At 52.7% G+C, this 12,464-nt stretch overlaps 2 protein-coding genes across 4 annotated transcripts in view; both read right to left on the reverse strand.

The window, feature by feature from the left end:
- Window positions 1–2,987: 2,987 nt before the first annotated feature.
- On the reverse strand, window positions 2,988–5,279 carry NRN1L (neuritin 1 like). Of its 3 annotated transcripts, none has more exons than XM_085234658.1 (3): window positions 4,649–5,279; window positions 3,505–3,676; window positions 2,988–3,434 (listed from the first exon to the last, which is right to left on the reverse strand). In XM_085234658.1, exons 1-3 carry the CDS (start codon window positions 4,716–4,718, stop codon window positions 3,161–3,163), a joined length of 516 nt encoding a protein of 171 aa, XP_085090784.1. In that variant the 5' UTR covers window positions 4,719–5,279; the 3' UTR covers window positions 2,988–3,160. The 3 variants fall into 3 exon arrangements, with proteins under 3 accessions (XP_085090784.1, XP_085090783.1, XP_010716330.2); XM_085234657.1 differs by lacking the exon at window positions 4,649–5,279 and adding an exon at window positions 3,888–4,638; XM_010718028.4 differs by lacking the exon at window positions 4,649–5,279 and having other exon boundaries at window positions 3,505–4,639.
- Window positions 5,280–5,501: 222 nt separating this feature from the next.
- The window catches only part of EDC4 (enhancer of mRNA decapping 4), a 30,384-nt gene continuing 23,421 nt past the window's right edge, over window positions 5,502–12,464 (reverse strand). The window contains exons 22-29 of the mRNA XM_085234656.1: window positions 12,249–12,429; window positions 11,076–11,231; window positions 10,570–10,685; window positions 9,738–9,903; window positions 9,008–9,194; window positions 7,675–7,894; window positions 6,803–6,966; window positions 5,502–5,792 (exon numbers count right to left, since the gene is read on the reverse strand). Coding sequence (XP_085090782.1) covers window positions 5,600–5,792; window positions 6,803–6,966; window positions 7,675–7,894; window positions 9,008–9,194; window positions 9,738–9,903; window positions 10,570–10,685; window positions 11,076–11,231; window positions 12,249–12,429 — 1,383 coding nt within the window. The 3' untranslated portion in view covers window positions 5,502–5,599. The remainder of the gene's footprint in view (window positions 5,793–6,802; window positions 6,967–7,674; window positions 7,895–9,007; window positions 9,195–9,737; window positions 9,904–10,569; window positions 10,686–11,075; window positions 11,232–12,248; window positions 12,430–12,464) is intronic.

Below are 12,464 nucleotides of genomic sequence, written 5' to 3' on the forward strand. Positions count from 1 at the left end.
TGTTCCCAATACCCAACTTGAACGTCGGTGTGATGCCGTCAGTGTGATGCCATCACTCCCCCTATCGCTGTTACCCAGGAGCAGAGGCTGAATCCCTCCCCACATCCTCCCGTCAGGGCTGCAGCTCCACGCACACCTCTTCTCCACACTGAGACCCACCCCGTTCCCTCAGCCTCTCCCACAGGACCGCACTCAGACCCCTCACAGCTCCGCTCCCTTCTCTGGACACGCTCCGGAGCCTCATCCCACTCCTGAGGCTATGGAGGGACAAGGAGGAGGGTGCAGGGGCTCAGCCTCAAAGGACACAAACCGAGGGACAGGTTATCCCCGGATCCATTTGGCAACAAGCTCAAGGTTGTCCCAGCAAGGCCGAGCAGAGGTCGGAGCAGGAGGATGTTCAATTAAATCTGCTTAGGAAAAGAAATCCAAAAAAAAAGCCCCAAAGCTAAGCACAGAGGGGCTGCCAGGCTGGGGGCTGAGCACAGAGGTGACTCCAGCTCAGCTGTTCAGCTGCAGTCGATCCGTGGGGATTGAGGTTGTTCTGTGCCCCGATGGAAAGTCTGACATTTGGCTGAAGGACAGCCCTACAGCATCGTGCCCTCCAGTCTCCATCAGCCCCGAGACCAGTTGGAGTGTGCAGGAGAGCAGCTAGAAAGCATCAACACAAAGGAGAAGGTGTCACAGAGTCCCCTTGTACCTCTGCCAGTAGGGATTTCCTTTGGCAAAGGACAGGAGGAGCAGAACATGGCGTGGTGGAGGCAGCAGGCAGCATGACCAGCATGTTGGCCCTCAAGTTGCCATCCCACGTGCACTGTCACTGTCACACAGCTGCCCGGAACACTGTCAGCATCTGATTCTGGCTGCCCAGGGATGCAGGAGCCTCTCCATCCCATTCTGCGACTGCGAAAAAGTGAATTTGTGCTCTGCTTTCTCTTGTCCCCTTCTCTTAAAAATAATAATAATTCAGGTTCATCTCTCAGAAAAGAGAGAGGGAGATAATGTCTGCCGAGCATTTAATCTTCTGCCCGAAGAATAGCAGAGAGCAAATTAGGATCGACTCCAATTAATTTGCCTTGATGGGCAAAATCTGGAGTGCGGCCATATCTGGGAATTAAGAACAAAAGCGGGGAGTGCAAAGTAGGTCAATGGAGTTTCATAACCAGAGCGATGGGTTTTTACGACGCGCGGAGGCGCCCAGAGAGCACGGATGGCACTGCTGCAGGAACCCACCTGCTGGGCTGTGTTTGGGTTTAAAGGCAAAAGGGAAGGGTGGGATGGAGAGGATGGGGACATGGCGCTGGGGATGAGCCAGCCATGCTGTGTGTTCTCTATTTTAGGGGGAAAATTTGTCTTGTGCCCAAGCAGAGCTCTCCCAAGTTAAGCAGCTTGGGACAAAGCCTAACTGTGTGGTCTCAGCTTCATGCAGTCACTTGAAGGACAACAAGTGAGCGGCTGTGAAGTGCAGGGGGGTAGGAATGAGGATGGTGACACAGTGGAACGGGTTGTCCAAGGAGGTTGTGGATGCTCCATCCCTGCAGGCATTCAAGGCCAGGCTGGATGTGGCTCTGGGCAGCCTGGGCTGCTGGTTGGCGACCTGCACACAGCAGGGGGTTGGAATTAGATGAGCATTGTGGTCCTTCTTAACCCGGGCGATTCTGCGATTCTATATGCCCCTCCTGCCATAGGACACAGCTGCAGAACTGCCTTCTGCCTTCACCAGGAAGCCCTGAGCCCCTCCTGAATGCAGACCTGTGCCACAGCCCTCCTCCAAGGCCAGAGAAAGGCAAAAGCCAGCAGGCAGATGGAGCTCTGTCTGTTCCCCAGGATGAAGCCCACTGTGGCCAGCAAAGCCCCATTCCTAAAGCCACCCCTAGCCCTGCTGTGCCACAAATCCACGTGTGAGCCGGCCGAGGATGTGTGTGCAACCTCACCAACTGGCAGCAGTTGAGCACCACAGCACGAGAAGGACATAAAGCTATTAGAGGGTGTCCAAAGGAGGGATCAAGCATCACCTCAGTGTTCCTCCAACCCCCAGCCACCTCCAGCTGCCCCCCGGAGGTGGCAGCCGCCCGCCCAATGCTGATCCTCTTAGCCATCCCGGCACTAATTCAGCCTTAAACACAGGATTGTCAGAAATTGGAAATGGAAGAATAGGCAGATTATCCCCCGGCAGCAGAGTTAAACACAGAGAGCGGCAGCTGCCGTGCAAGGAGTGTCGGGGCAGCACTCTGCCCTGGGCTGTGTCCTTCCCGTACAATGCCTCGTTTTAATGAATTAATAGCAGGTCGTGCCAGGCTTGTGTGAACCAGCAGTGCTTGAAACACCACCTCTGTCCTCAAAGAGCTTTAAGCACAACAGATGTTCGACTGACAGCTGCCAGCACTGACGGAGGTTGTGTTCATCACTGCTGTGATAAAGTTCTGCCAAAGCAGAGAGCCCTGCAGGAAGAGTTTTTCAGCTCCTGCGGGAAATAGACAAATAGTTTTCCCTGGTTTGATATGGACATTGATAGCTGAACGCCTCGCTGTGAGGGGGAGACATTCAGATAAAGTTATTTCATCTATATCAGATGATCAAAAGACAAAAACCCACACCCAGCCATCCTCTCCTCCCTATGTACCCCGATTTCCTTCATGACCACTAACAGGACCAAACATAGCAGGACTGGAATCAGAGGCAGAAAATGGGAATCTCTGCAGAGAATTGCACGGTGCTCTGGATGGCAATGGGACACCGTGGTGAACCAAAGCTGTGCTGAGCATTTGGGCTCCCCCAGGTGAGATGGCAGATTGATTGCATGGGTCTGGCCCTGCAAAGGGGAAGGCGAAATCCCTGCAAAGCTCTTAACACCCTCAGGGATGCCTGGGTGTGCCACACAACGAGGATACTGGGGTTCCCTGGGTGCCAGGAGGGGACAACACGAGGCCACCCTGAGCCACAGGGGGTTGGGAAGGGCGCGAGGGCACCGTACAGCAGAGAGACTGGAGAAATGTAAAAGCATCTTTTAATATAAATATAAATCCATCTGAAAGGTTCCAGGAGAGGGTGAGGGCTGCGGGGCCGGGCTGGGGCTCAATCTGTGCCCATACTGAGGTCAGCAGGGACCCCAGGCTGAACCCCTGCACTGCAGTGCACGGCGGGTCCTTGGCTGAGGGCAGCCCTATGCCCAAGCCCCCAGCAGCAGCAGGGCCAGCAGGGGCAGGATGCCGGGGTGACCGTGGTGGGCTGAGCCCCGCAGTGTGGCCTGGTTGGTCTCGGCAGGAGGTGAGCCTTGGGAGCTGGCCAGGCGACCCCGAGCACTGCACAGCTCCTGCAGGTTTCCCTGGAACTGGATCTTGCGGGATTCCTGGCGTAGAGACTCCCAGATGGCTGCAGCCTCTTCGGGGCAGCGGGACAGAACCCCGCTGGCACAGGCGTGGAACTCATCCCAGGACCTGGAAATAGGGATGGGCATCAGGGTGGTGGCAGCACCCGGGATCGGGGGACGGGGATGGGATGGCTCACCTGCAGATGGTGTCCAACTCTCGCGCCTCCTGGCCGCCCTCCTCCTCCTCCTCGTCCCGCTGCTGCCGCACGCTCTGGGCCATGCTGTCCCCCAGGCTGATGAGGCAGCCAGCAAAACCTTTGTAGATGGTGTTGCACTTCCCTGCTGTGCTGATGGGCTCCTGAGCGACGGCTGCGGGGGGGGGGGACGATGGAGGAATGGAGCTGAGCCCCACCACCAGGTTGCACCCGCTGGGCTCACAGTGTGGCACAACCCAGCAGCGTGTCCGTGGGTCCAGCATGCAAGCAGCAAAGCAATGGAAATGTTGGGTTTGTAAGGGAGGGGATGAGGGTCAGCGGGTGCAGCAAGGGTGGGCTGGGTGATATTAGAGGTCTCTTCCAACCTTCATGACTCTGAGGTTCTCCAGAACAAAGCAGCCCTTGCTGGGGACTCCGTGCAGAGGGGCTCACGTCCATGCATGGGCTGGGACTGAGCTCCTTCACAGCCCTGGGAATTACAGTGCCTGCTGCATGGACCCTCGCTCCCAGCCTGCTAGGATTGCTCCAGAGCCATCTGTGCATCCCTCTTATCCCCAAACAGCACAGATTAATTTGTGACTACAGCACGGCAAACAAAAGCAAAGGCTTTGAGTGGTTGAGTGAGGTGGGGGGATGCTCTAAGAGAGAGAAAAGGGCAGGAGGAGAGAAAGGGGGAGGAAAGGGAAAGGGGAGAGAAGCACAAGTGTAGCTCCGGCTTTAAGTGGCTGAGGGAGATGGGGGGATGCTCTAAGTGAGATAGAAGAGGATAAAAGAGGAAAGAAAGGAAAGAGGAGGAGAGAAAGGAGCAAAAAGAGAGGAGGAAGAGATGGGGAAGAGGCAAAAGTGCGGCTCCGGCTTTGAGTGGCTGGGGGAGATGGGGGGATGCTCTGAGAGATAGGAAGGAGAAAGGAGCAGAGAAAGGAGCAAGAAGAGACGGGGAAGAGAGAAAGAAGAGATGGAGAAGAGGCACAAGTGCGGCTCCGGCTGCCCCGCCTCAGGGATCCCCCCGTTCCCACACCTCCACATCCATCCCCGCAGCGGGGTTAGGCTCAGGAAGGAGAAACGAGAGGACAAGATTCAAAGCAGCATCCCGGCTCCGGCATCCCACCCTCCCCTCGGCACTCACCGATGTGCAGCAGCAGCAGCAGCAGCAGCGGGCACACGACGCCCAGCAGCCGCCCGCAGCCGCAGCCCATGGTGCGGAGCGTCCCGCACCGCCGCCGCTCCGTGTGCGCAGCGCTCCGCTCCCCGCGCAGTCCCGGTCCCGGCGCACCGCCCCCAGCCCCGCCTCCCCCTGCGATGCTGCGGGAGGGGATGGAGCTCCTCCCGATAAAAGCACTTCGTTCTCAGACAGTTGGATCGTGAGTTTTTTGTGTTTTTTTTTTTTGTTTGTTTTTTGTTTTTTGTTTTTTTCTCCAAAAAAAGTTATTTATTGAATTGTTCTGAACGTTACGTCCGGAAAAAAAAAAAAAAATCGAAATTTAGATAAAAAGAAACCTCCGCCCTCCCACCCCTCCCCTCCCCACCCCGTGCGCCCTGGGTGTAAAATCCAAAGTAACAGCCGAACCAGGAACGTGCTCCCACCCCCACCAGAACAGCCCCCACTGGAGCACCCACAGCCCCACAGGCGATACTGGGGGTCAATAACTGCCCCCAGCCCCCCTCATCTCGCCGCTACCTTCTCCCCCCCATCATCACACCTGGAGCAGTTCCACAGGGGTGGCTCTGAGCCCCTGACTCAACACAGGGACCCGTTCCTTGTGAACAACCCTCGCCCACCTCCTCCCTCCTCTGCTGACGGCAGCGGGCTCCAAAGCAAAGGGGTGAGAAACCCTCTGGCATCAGCTGGAGGGGGCGGAAAAGAGACTTCCATCTCTCCAAAGAGGCTATTGAGGACTACAAAGCCAAGTGAGCGTTCAGTGACTATTTGGGACTACACGCAGGTGGCGTTTGCCTTAGAGATATTACACACGAGTTGATAGATTTCCTGGCAAGAGCTTTTTAACACAAGCCATAGGTGATTAGGAACTACGGGAGCCAGGGGAGGGGGCTCCCCGAAGCACCCAGTAGCCCCCCCTTAGGTCATGCCAGGAGTGACCAGGCCCTGCAGCATGATCATCAGGCGGCGTGCAGGCTTGCTCAGCGTGTTGTGAGGTTCCACCTGGAGGAACTGGAAAAGCTTCTGCCGCACCTGGCTCATGACTGACCCCATATGGTCCCGGGTGATGGGGTCACTGTGGTCCAGGTGCATCACGGCCTCCTCCAGGTAACTGCAGGGGAGAAAGATGGGTTAGAACCAAACAAAGCGCCCGAGCCCACGCCAATTCCATCCCTCTCAGCACTGCAGAGGCACAGCTCTGCTCTTGTATGGAGCAGTGCCTTAAGTTCAGCCATCAGAAAAACTCAACGGGAGCAGAGTGCAGCTCTCTTGTGCTGCAGCCCCATTGCAAGGCTGCAGGTCATGCAACAAAGCTGGCTACAAGTCGGGCCTCACTGCAGTGCTGCAGGCAGCACGTGGCCACACCTGGTCAGAGCTCTGTGTGTTTCTTCTGATGGCATTTTAGCAGAAGGCACTTGGCATACAGTAAAATTCACAGCACTGAGGCTTATTCAGAGGGATATATTTAAGGTCTTCTCTTCCTATCCAGGGAGGTATGGGAGAAGAGCCTACACTTCAGCTTCCTCTCGACTGCAGCCACTGTAACCACTCACCAGCTCTCCTGTAACTTACAGCTCTCCTTTCTTTCTAGCATGAACTACCTTTATCCTTCTAACTCAATGCTGAGATGTTTTCCAAACATGCCATTATCAAACCTTGCAGGTAACATAAAAAGTTTGTTTTCCAGGGCAGCTAACAGGGTTCTGACTCTCAGTCTTAAAATGCTCGTGGCATGTGTCAGCACAGGCACGTGTGTTTTGCTCAGAACACCCAACAGACAGTGCCTCCTGTGGCTCTGCTGACAGCTCCCACTGAACATCTCTGGCAGTCATGCCTGGAAACAGACAACAGTGAATACAGTGACGGGTTCGTTCAGAATTGCAGGCAAGGTTTCCAGCTCTGAGCATTGAGCTACCCAGGGAACACAGCACTACCCCCTCCTGTTACCTCCACGTGGCAACGTTTCCTTGGTTAAAGGCATCACTACACAGATTTCACTTACTATTAGCAGCCCCAAGAAGCTGCAGCCTTTCTAGAAGGAAGCTTCTGCTTACACAGAGCGAGTTTAGAGCCAGGCATACACCTGCAGGGACTCAAATCCATGTGTCCAACCATACTCACTTCAGCTTCAGTTCCGTACGAGTACCCAAATCCGAGGAGAGCTGCTGAATGAGTGAGAGCAGCACAGGCTGGGACAGCGGGCACGGCTGCTGGCCAAACACTTGCTGCGTGTCCACAGTCTCACAGACATACAGAACCAGGTTGAGATCAGCTGCTGTTAGAGCCTGCAAGGAAAACACAGCTATAAATTCAGAGGAAGCAGCAGGCAGGTGAAGGAGGTGGGGCAGAGCATGGGACAGCTCAATGGCTTGCTAGCCTCCTCTGCCAACAGAACGCTCAGCAAATCACATTGGTGCAGACAGGACTGTGTGTAGGCTCTGTCTAAATTAAGACGACACCTGTGTCTGTTCTAAGCCGAGCAGACAGGTAGCAGCTCACAGCCAGGCACAGGGGACCAGGTTCATTGGCAGCACGAAGTGGGGCCATGCTTGTAGCTCAGTGGAACAGCACTGTTTCTATTCTCAGTGGAGTTTGTCTGCAGCAGCTCAAACGAATCTGTCTACATATTCAAAGGCAAAGCCAAGGTCAGGTCCCAGCTGGCAGATCTGCCTGGAGAGGCTTACAAAGCTGTTGCACTTCAGGGGTGCACCATGTGCTGCTGCTGATGGCAAAGTCACTGGCTTACTGCAGCACTGATGCTGTCCTGACAGGATAAGGAAGAAGGAACTTCAGTGCTGTCAGTCATGGAACATGCATGGCTCTGGCCTCACCTGTGTGAGTGCAAATGAACCCCCTGAGCTGTTTGCTGCTACAGGTCTTTTCAGCCAGCTCCTCTGAGCTGTGGACTTACGTCCCCCACCTTAAGGAGCTACTTTCCCCTCACTCTGTCCTCTAAAAGAGAAAGCTCCCCCAGTGCAAGGAAGGCCACGTACCTGCTGGAAAGCTTGGTTGAGATGGCCCTGCTGGAGCAGCTGAAGGATGTGAGTTTGCTGAGACTGGAAGTCCAGGTGAGTGGAGGGGATGGGAGTCCCTGCAGCCGAACGCATTGCCTGAACGATGCTCGAGGTGACAGCTGCTTGCTGCTCCTTCATTGCCAGGCTCACTTCTCCTTTAATGACTCTCTGCACCTGGGTCAAAATAGACTCCTGCAGGCTAAAAAACAAAACAAAAGAAAAAAACAATCCAAAAGATATCTCTGAAAACAAAGTGCTGAGGGAATACGTTGTACAATGCTTGTAACAGGAAGGAAGCAAGGCTTGCTTATTTTAGTGTGGCTTCCAAAGGGTCAATATAAGTTGTTCTGAGGCACAGGTATTGGAAACAGGCAGCCCAAGGAAGCTCTGTGGCAGCAATGCAACATCCCAGGCTGAGACATTAGAATTCTGCGTGGGAAAGTGATGTTCCAGGAAATAAATCCTCGTTACATAGTGTTTTAATTCTTTAATATACCTGGCAAGGTGATGATGCTGTAGGTACATCTCTGAAAGGCCAACTTCCTACAACAATCTCTTGCAAGCAGGGTTAACCCAGGGGTGGAATCCTTTCCTCTACAATGGGCAAAGAGCATCACAGCTACTCTTCTGTGGTTCAACAGCAGGGCTTTTCTGGGAGCCAGCAGTGCCCATGCAATGGGACTGGAATTTGGTCTGGTGCCCTCTCTGCCAAGTCTGAAGACACTGATATATGCTCTAATGGCTTAAAATGGACAGGTGTCTATGTTAAGGGACTTTGCCCTGCAGTGACTCTAGTCAGTCTTTGCAGCTGGCAACCCACCACCAGCTTCAGCACAAGCTGAAGGCACTGCCAGGATCACATCCTGAATCTGGGATGGCCAAGCAGGAATTGCTGCACAACAGCTGAGAGGACAAAAGGAACCTGCAAAACTGTTGGCATGCCTGAGGACATAAAGAGGAAAAGCCTTGCAAAGACTCAAAGATCATTTCAGAACAGAGAGGAGGGAGTGACTTCAGAGCACTTAGGTCCACAAACATGCACATGGCACACTGTGACAAGCTTCTCTCAAGCTCCCCCACACAGCAGAGATACAGCTGGTTGTTCAAAGTGTTCTGTGGTCTTTGTTCTGTGCCTTACAGGGCAACAGTTACACCAGCCCACATGTTTTGTCATGCCACACAGAGCTAACAGGCAGCTCTGTGATAGGGATGGCAAAGGGCTCATTTCCACAACAAAGTAGGGAGAAATTTCGTTTTAAACATCCGTGCTTCTCACTGTCATCTCTTTTAGCAAGCCTAGTTGCCAACTCACTTGCCCACAATAATGTGCAGCTGGTGCTGCACCTCAGCATGGATATTGGCTGCGATGGTGGAAGCCAGCTGCTCGGTGGTGCTCTGGAAGGTGCTGATGAGCTGTCGAAGCTGATTCAGCAGTGGGTCCCGGGCCTCCTGTTCTCGTGCCTTCTTGTTCTTCATGTGAGTCTCGAGCTGCTGAACGTCTGCAACAGCCAAAGAGGAAGACATTTCAGTTGTAAGCACTGCGGTCAGGGTAGAAATCCACCTCCAGGCTCTACACATCCTGCAGCAGAAGCCAGTGTACAAATACAGAAGAGGGGAGAATGTATAAGCTTGCTGTGGGCTGTGTTAAGCTAACACAGAAATCCTGCTTCTGGCCTCCCCACCACGAAGAATGACATGAGACACAGTAACAGAAGTAGGATGCGGTAATGCCACTGTAGTAAAGCCCAGCTGCACTGGCAGTAAAGCCAGCAAGTCACTGATTCACTGAATGACATCAAGCATTTTGCAGCGTGGGTTACAGAGCCTGGAGCTGGTGCTGCAAGAGCAGAGATTTGCCTACAAAATCCCCTCACGTCCATTTTTCAAGTGGGAAAGAGAGTAGCACGCTTTCAGACTACACCAGTGGGCTAAGAGCTCAAAAATTACAGAGAAACTCTGAGAGGAAATGACATTAGCCAAGGGCCAACTTGTCAGCCACTAACACAAAAGTGCTGTGGAGAGAAAACTCAGAGATGACTCACATTCCTGCGTGCCCTGCTTGAAGGTGTCATTGATTTGCTGGAACATGGACTGGCAGCTCTTCTCAAAGGCTGGCAACACGACGCTCTGGAAGGCTTCCCTGTAGGCCGACTGGATTGGGCCCTGCAGGGTGTCGGCCGTTGCCCTCACAATGCTGTCTGTAAGGTTCTTACAAGAACACACAGAAGAGACTCCAGAAAATTAACAACAGCCTGCTGCAGGATAGAAATGTGAACAAACACTCTACGTCCCAACAACACACCCACACCAAGTAAGGACAGCCCTGTTGGGCAGGAGCGTGCATTCCCTGAGCAGCTGAACTCCTTCCTCTAAGCTGCATCATGACTACAGCAGGCAGAGCATCTGATTACTGAGGGGCTGCCCGAGAAAAATCACAATTTCATGCAGTTCAGCTTGAGAGCAAGGGAAGGCGGTGCAGCCAGGCACGATTCCTTTCCTCCTCCCCAGCTTCCCTCCCACAACCCATCGCTGCCTGCTAATGCAAGCAACAAGCTTCTGCTCCTAAAAACATTCATCACTTGGCTGAGTAAGGTGACCCTAAAAACCACTGCTCCAGTGAGAGCCTCTAGTACAGAGCACGAACAACTTGGTGAATGGAAGAAAGGGCTAATAAGGCAAAGCAGGCAGGGGAGCACACAGTGAGCTTGTTCTTCTGATGAAACCAGAAGAAAGCGTTGACTGCTGTCAGCTAAACTGACCTCTGACCCACCTGGAGATTCAGGTGAGAGGAAGAGCTAGAGCTATGAGGAATCACTACCCACACAGGTGACAACTCTGTGTCCCCAGGAATAGCTACGGTCTGGTTCTCCTTACCTTTGATTTCACTAGCTTGGTAATGTTCTCCTTCAGTGTCCCCTCAACAGCAGTGAGCTTGGTGGCAATAGTGTTACTTAGCTGGCCAGCAACTGGGTCCACACTCTTGGAAATGCCTAGGCAAAACACAAACACATCAAAGTTGCAGCTTTAAAAGCCCAGTACCACACTTCAGAACCCGACAAAGAAAAAGAAGTCGTTCTCACCCCAAGGGGTGCCAAATGACACAGGTAGGGACAGAGGTCACAAGCTTTGGCTTAGGAAATTAAGGCTGGACACGAGGAGAAAATTTTTTCTCGCACCAGAAGTCACCAGAAAGGCTGTGGAATTTCAGCCTTGAAGGTTTTAAGGACTCATCCAGATAAAGTAACAACTGACCTGACCACAGTGCAATGACAAGTCTTCCTGCAACCTAACTCCTAGTTCACGCAGTGCCAGCTCTTTCACAGAGCATGCCTCCCACCCCTGCCAGAGCCCACCTTCCAAACCCAGGCAGCAGCACTCACACTGGGGTACTGTCTTCTTCATCTCCTCACGAACAGTCCTCTCCAGACGGTTGCACACAGCATTGGAAAGGGTCTGAGAGAGCTGCTGAGAGAGATGCTCCTGGAGCTGCCCGTTGCGCTGCTGTCCTTCCGTCAGTGCTCGATCCAGTCTTCTCTCTAACAAGCATGCAGGTTAAGGAGCACAAACAGCTTACAATAAAGTAATCTGTCAAACAACTAAGAGGCAAGATCTTCCAGTGAATTAAGAGAGTAGTGGCAAAAAACAAGGTCTGGAAAGACACAGTCATTTCCCAAAGCAGAAGGAAAGTGAGACCCACTGTGAAGGCACAGGTCTGTCAGAAACAGAGATTTCTGGCAAATCTTTTCATATAAAATTATTCACCATCACTGAAACTACATCTGACTGCAAAGCACACTGGTGGATTTCTCAGCGCTCACTGAAGAGTTCAACTGCTGAAAATTCAGTGCCAATGGGGAAAATCTGTTGTAACACTGCAATGAAATTCCAGACTCTGAACTTCAGTGGAAGGTCTCTGAGTTATCTATGGGAATATCAGCCTGATTATCAAAAAGGAAAATCCAAGATTAAGAGAGAAAACAAACTGTTGTTGCATCGTCACAGGAGTGTATGGTACGCCAGCATCTTGCATAGGGCAACAGTTCCACCAGCTCTTACACTGAACTAGAAACTATTATGGAATAGTACTACTATGGAATAAATGGTTTGATTATGTGATGAATATGTGGCTACAGGCAAGAAAAGTCTATCTGCATGCATGGGGTATGGCAGTCAGATGCCACTTCTGGTGCAATTTCTCCAAGTACTGCAACAGTTTTAGGAGGAAAAGAAGGATCAGTCTGTAAACACTCCTGTACAACTGGCCCTTACCTGAGGAAGGGGAACACATGAGGTGTACCTTGGTCTGCTCCAGCACAGCAGCACTTACAGCCTTCATAGGTTAGCTAAAGATTTAGGGGTATGGACAAAGTAGCAATGCTCTGTTCTACTTCTGAGCTTCTTGCCCTCAGGAAGGGACTGAGACGAAGTGAAATAGTTGCACTGCAGCCAGGCCTTCCTTTACACCATCTATAGCCCATGCTGTTAAGACTGCTGAGCTTTCTTAGCTTTCCTCATGCCTCGCAGCCTTCCACTCTAATTTCAACCAAGGATACGCTCCTGCTCCTGCTGGGAGTCGATCACCCTCTCCATGTGGCCCATCAGCGAGCTCTGAATGGCATCAAGGTGATCTGTGAGCCTCTGCAACAGCTCCATCTGGTTCTGACGCAGCTCAGAGAGCTCACGCTGTTGGCTCCTCAACACACACATCAGCTCTTCCTGGAACTCCGGTGTCACCTGTGTGCGGAGAGGATGGCACTCATTCCTGATAG

The sequence above is a fragment of the Meleagris gallopavo genome, chromosome 13 (assembly GCF_905368555.1).
Source record: "Meleagris gallopavo chromosome 13, MGAL_WU_HG_1.1, whole genome shotgun sequence".
Classification (NCBI taxonomy): Eukaryota; Metazoa; Chordata; class Aves; order Galliformes; family Phasianidae; genus Meleagris; species Meleagris gallopavo.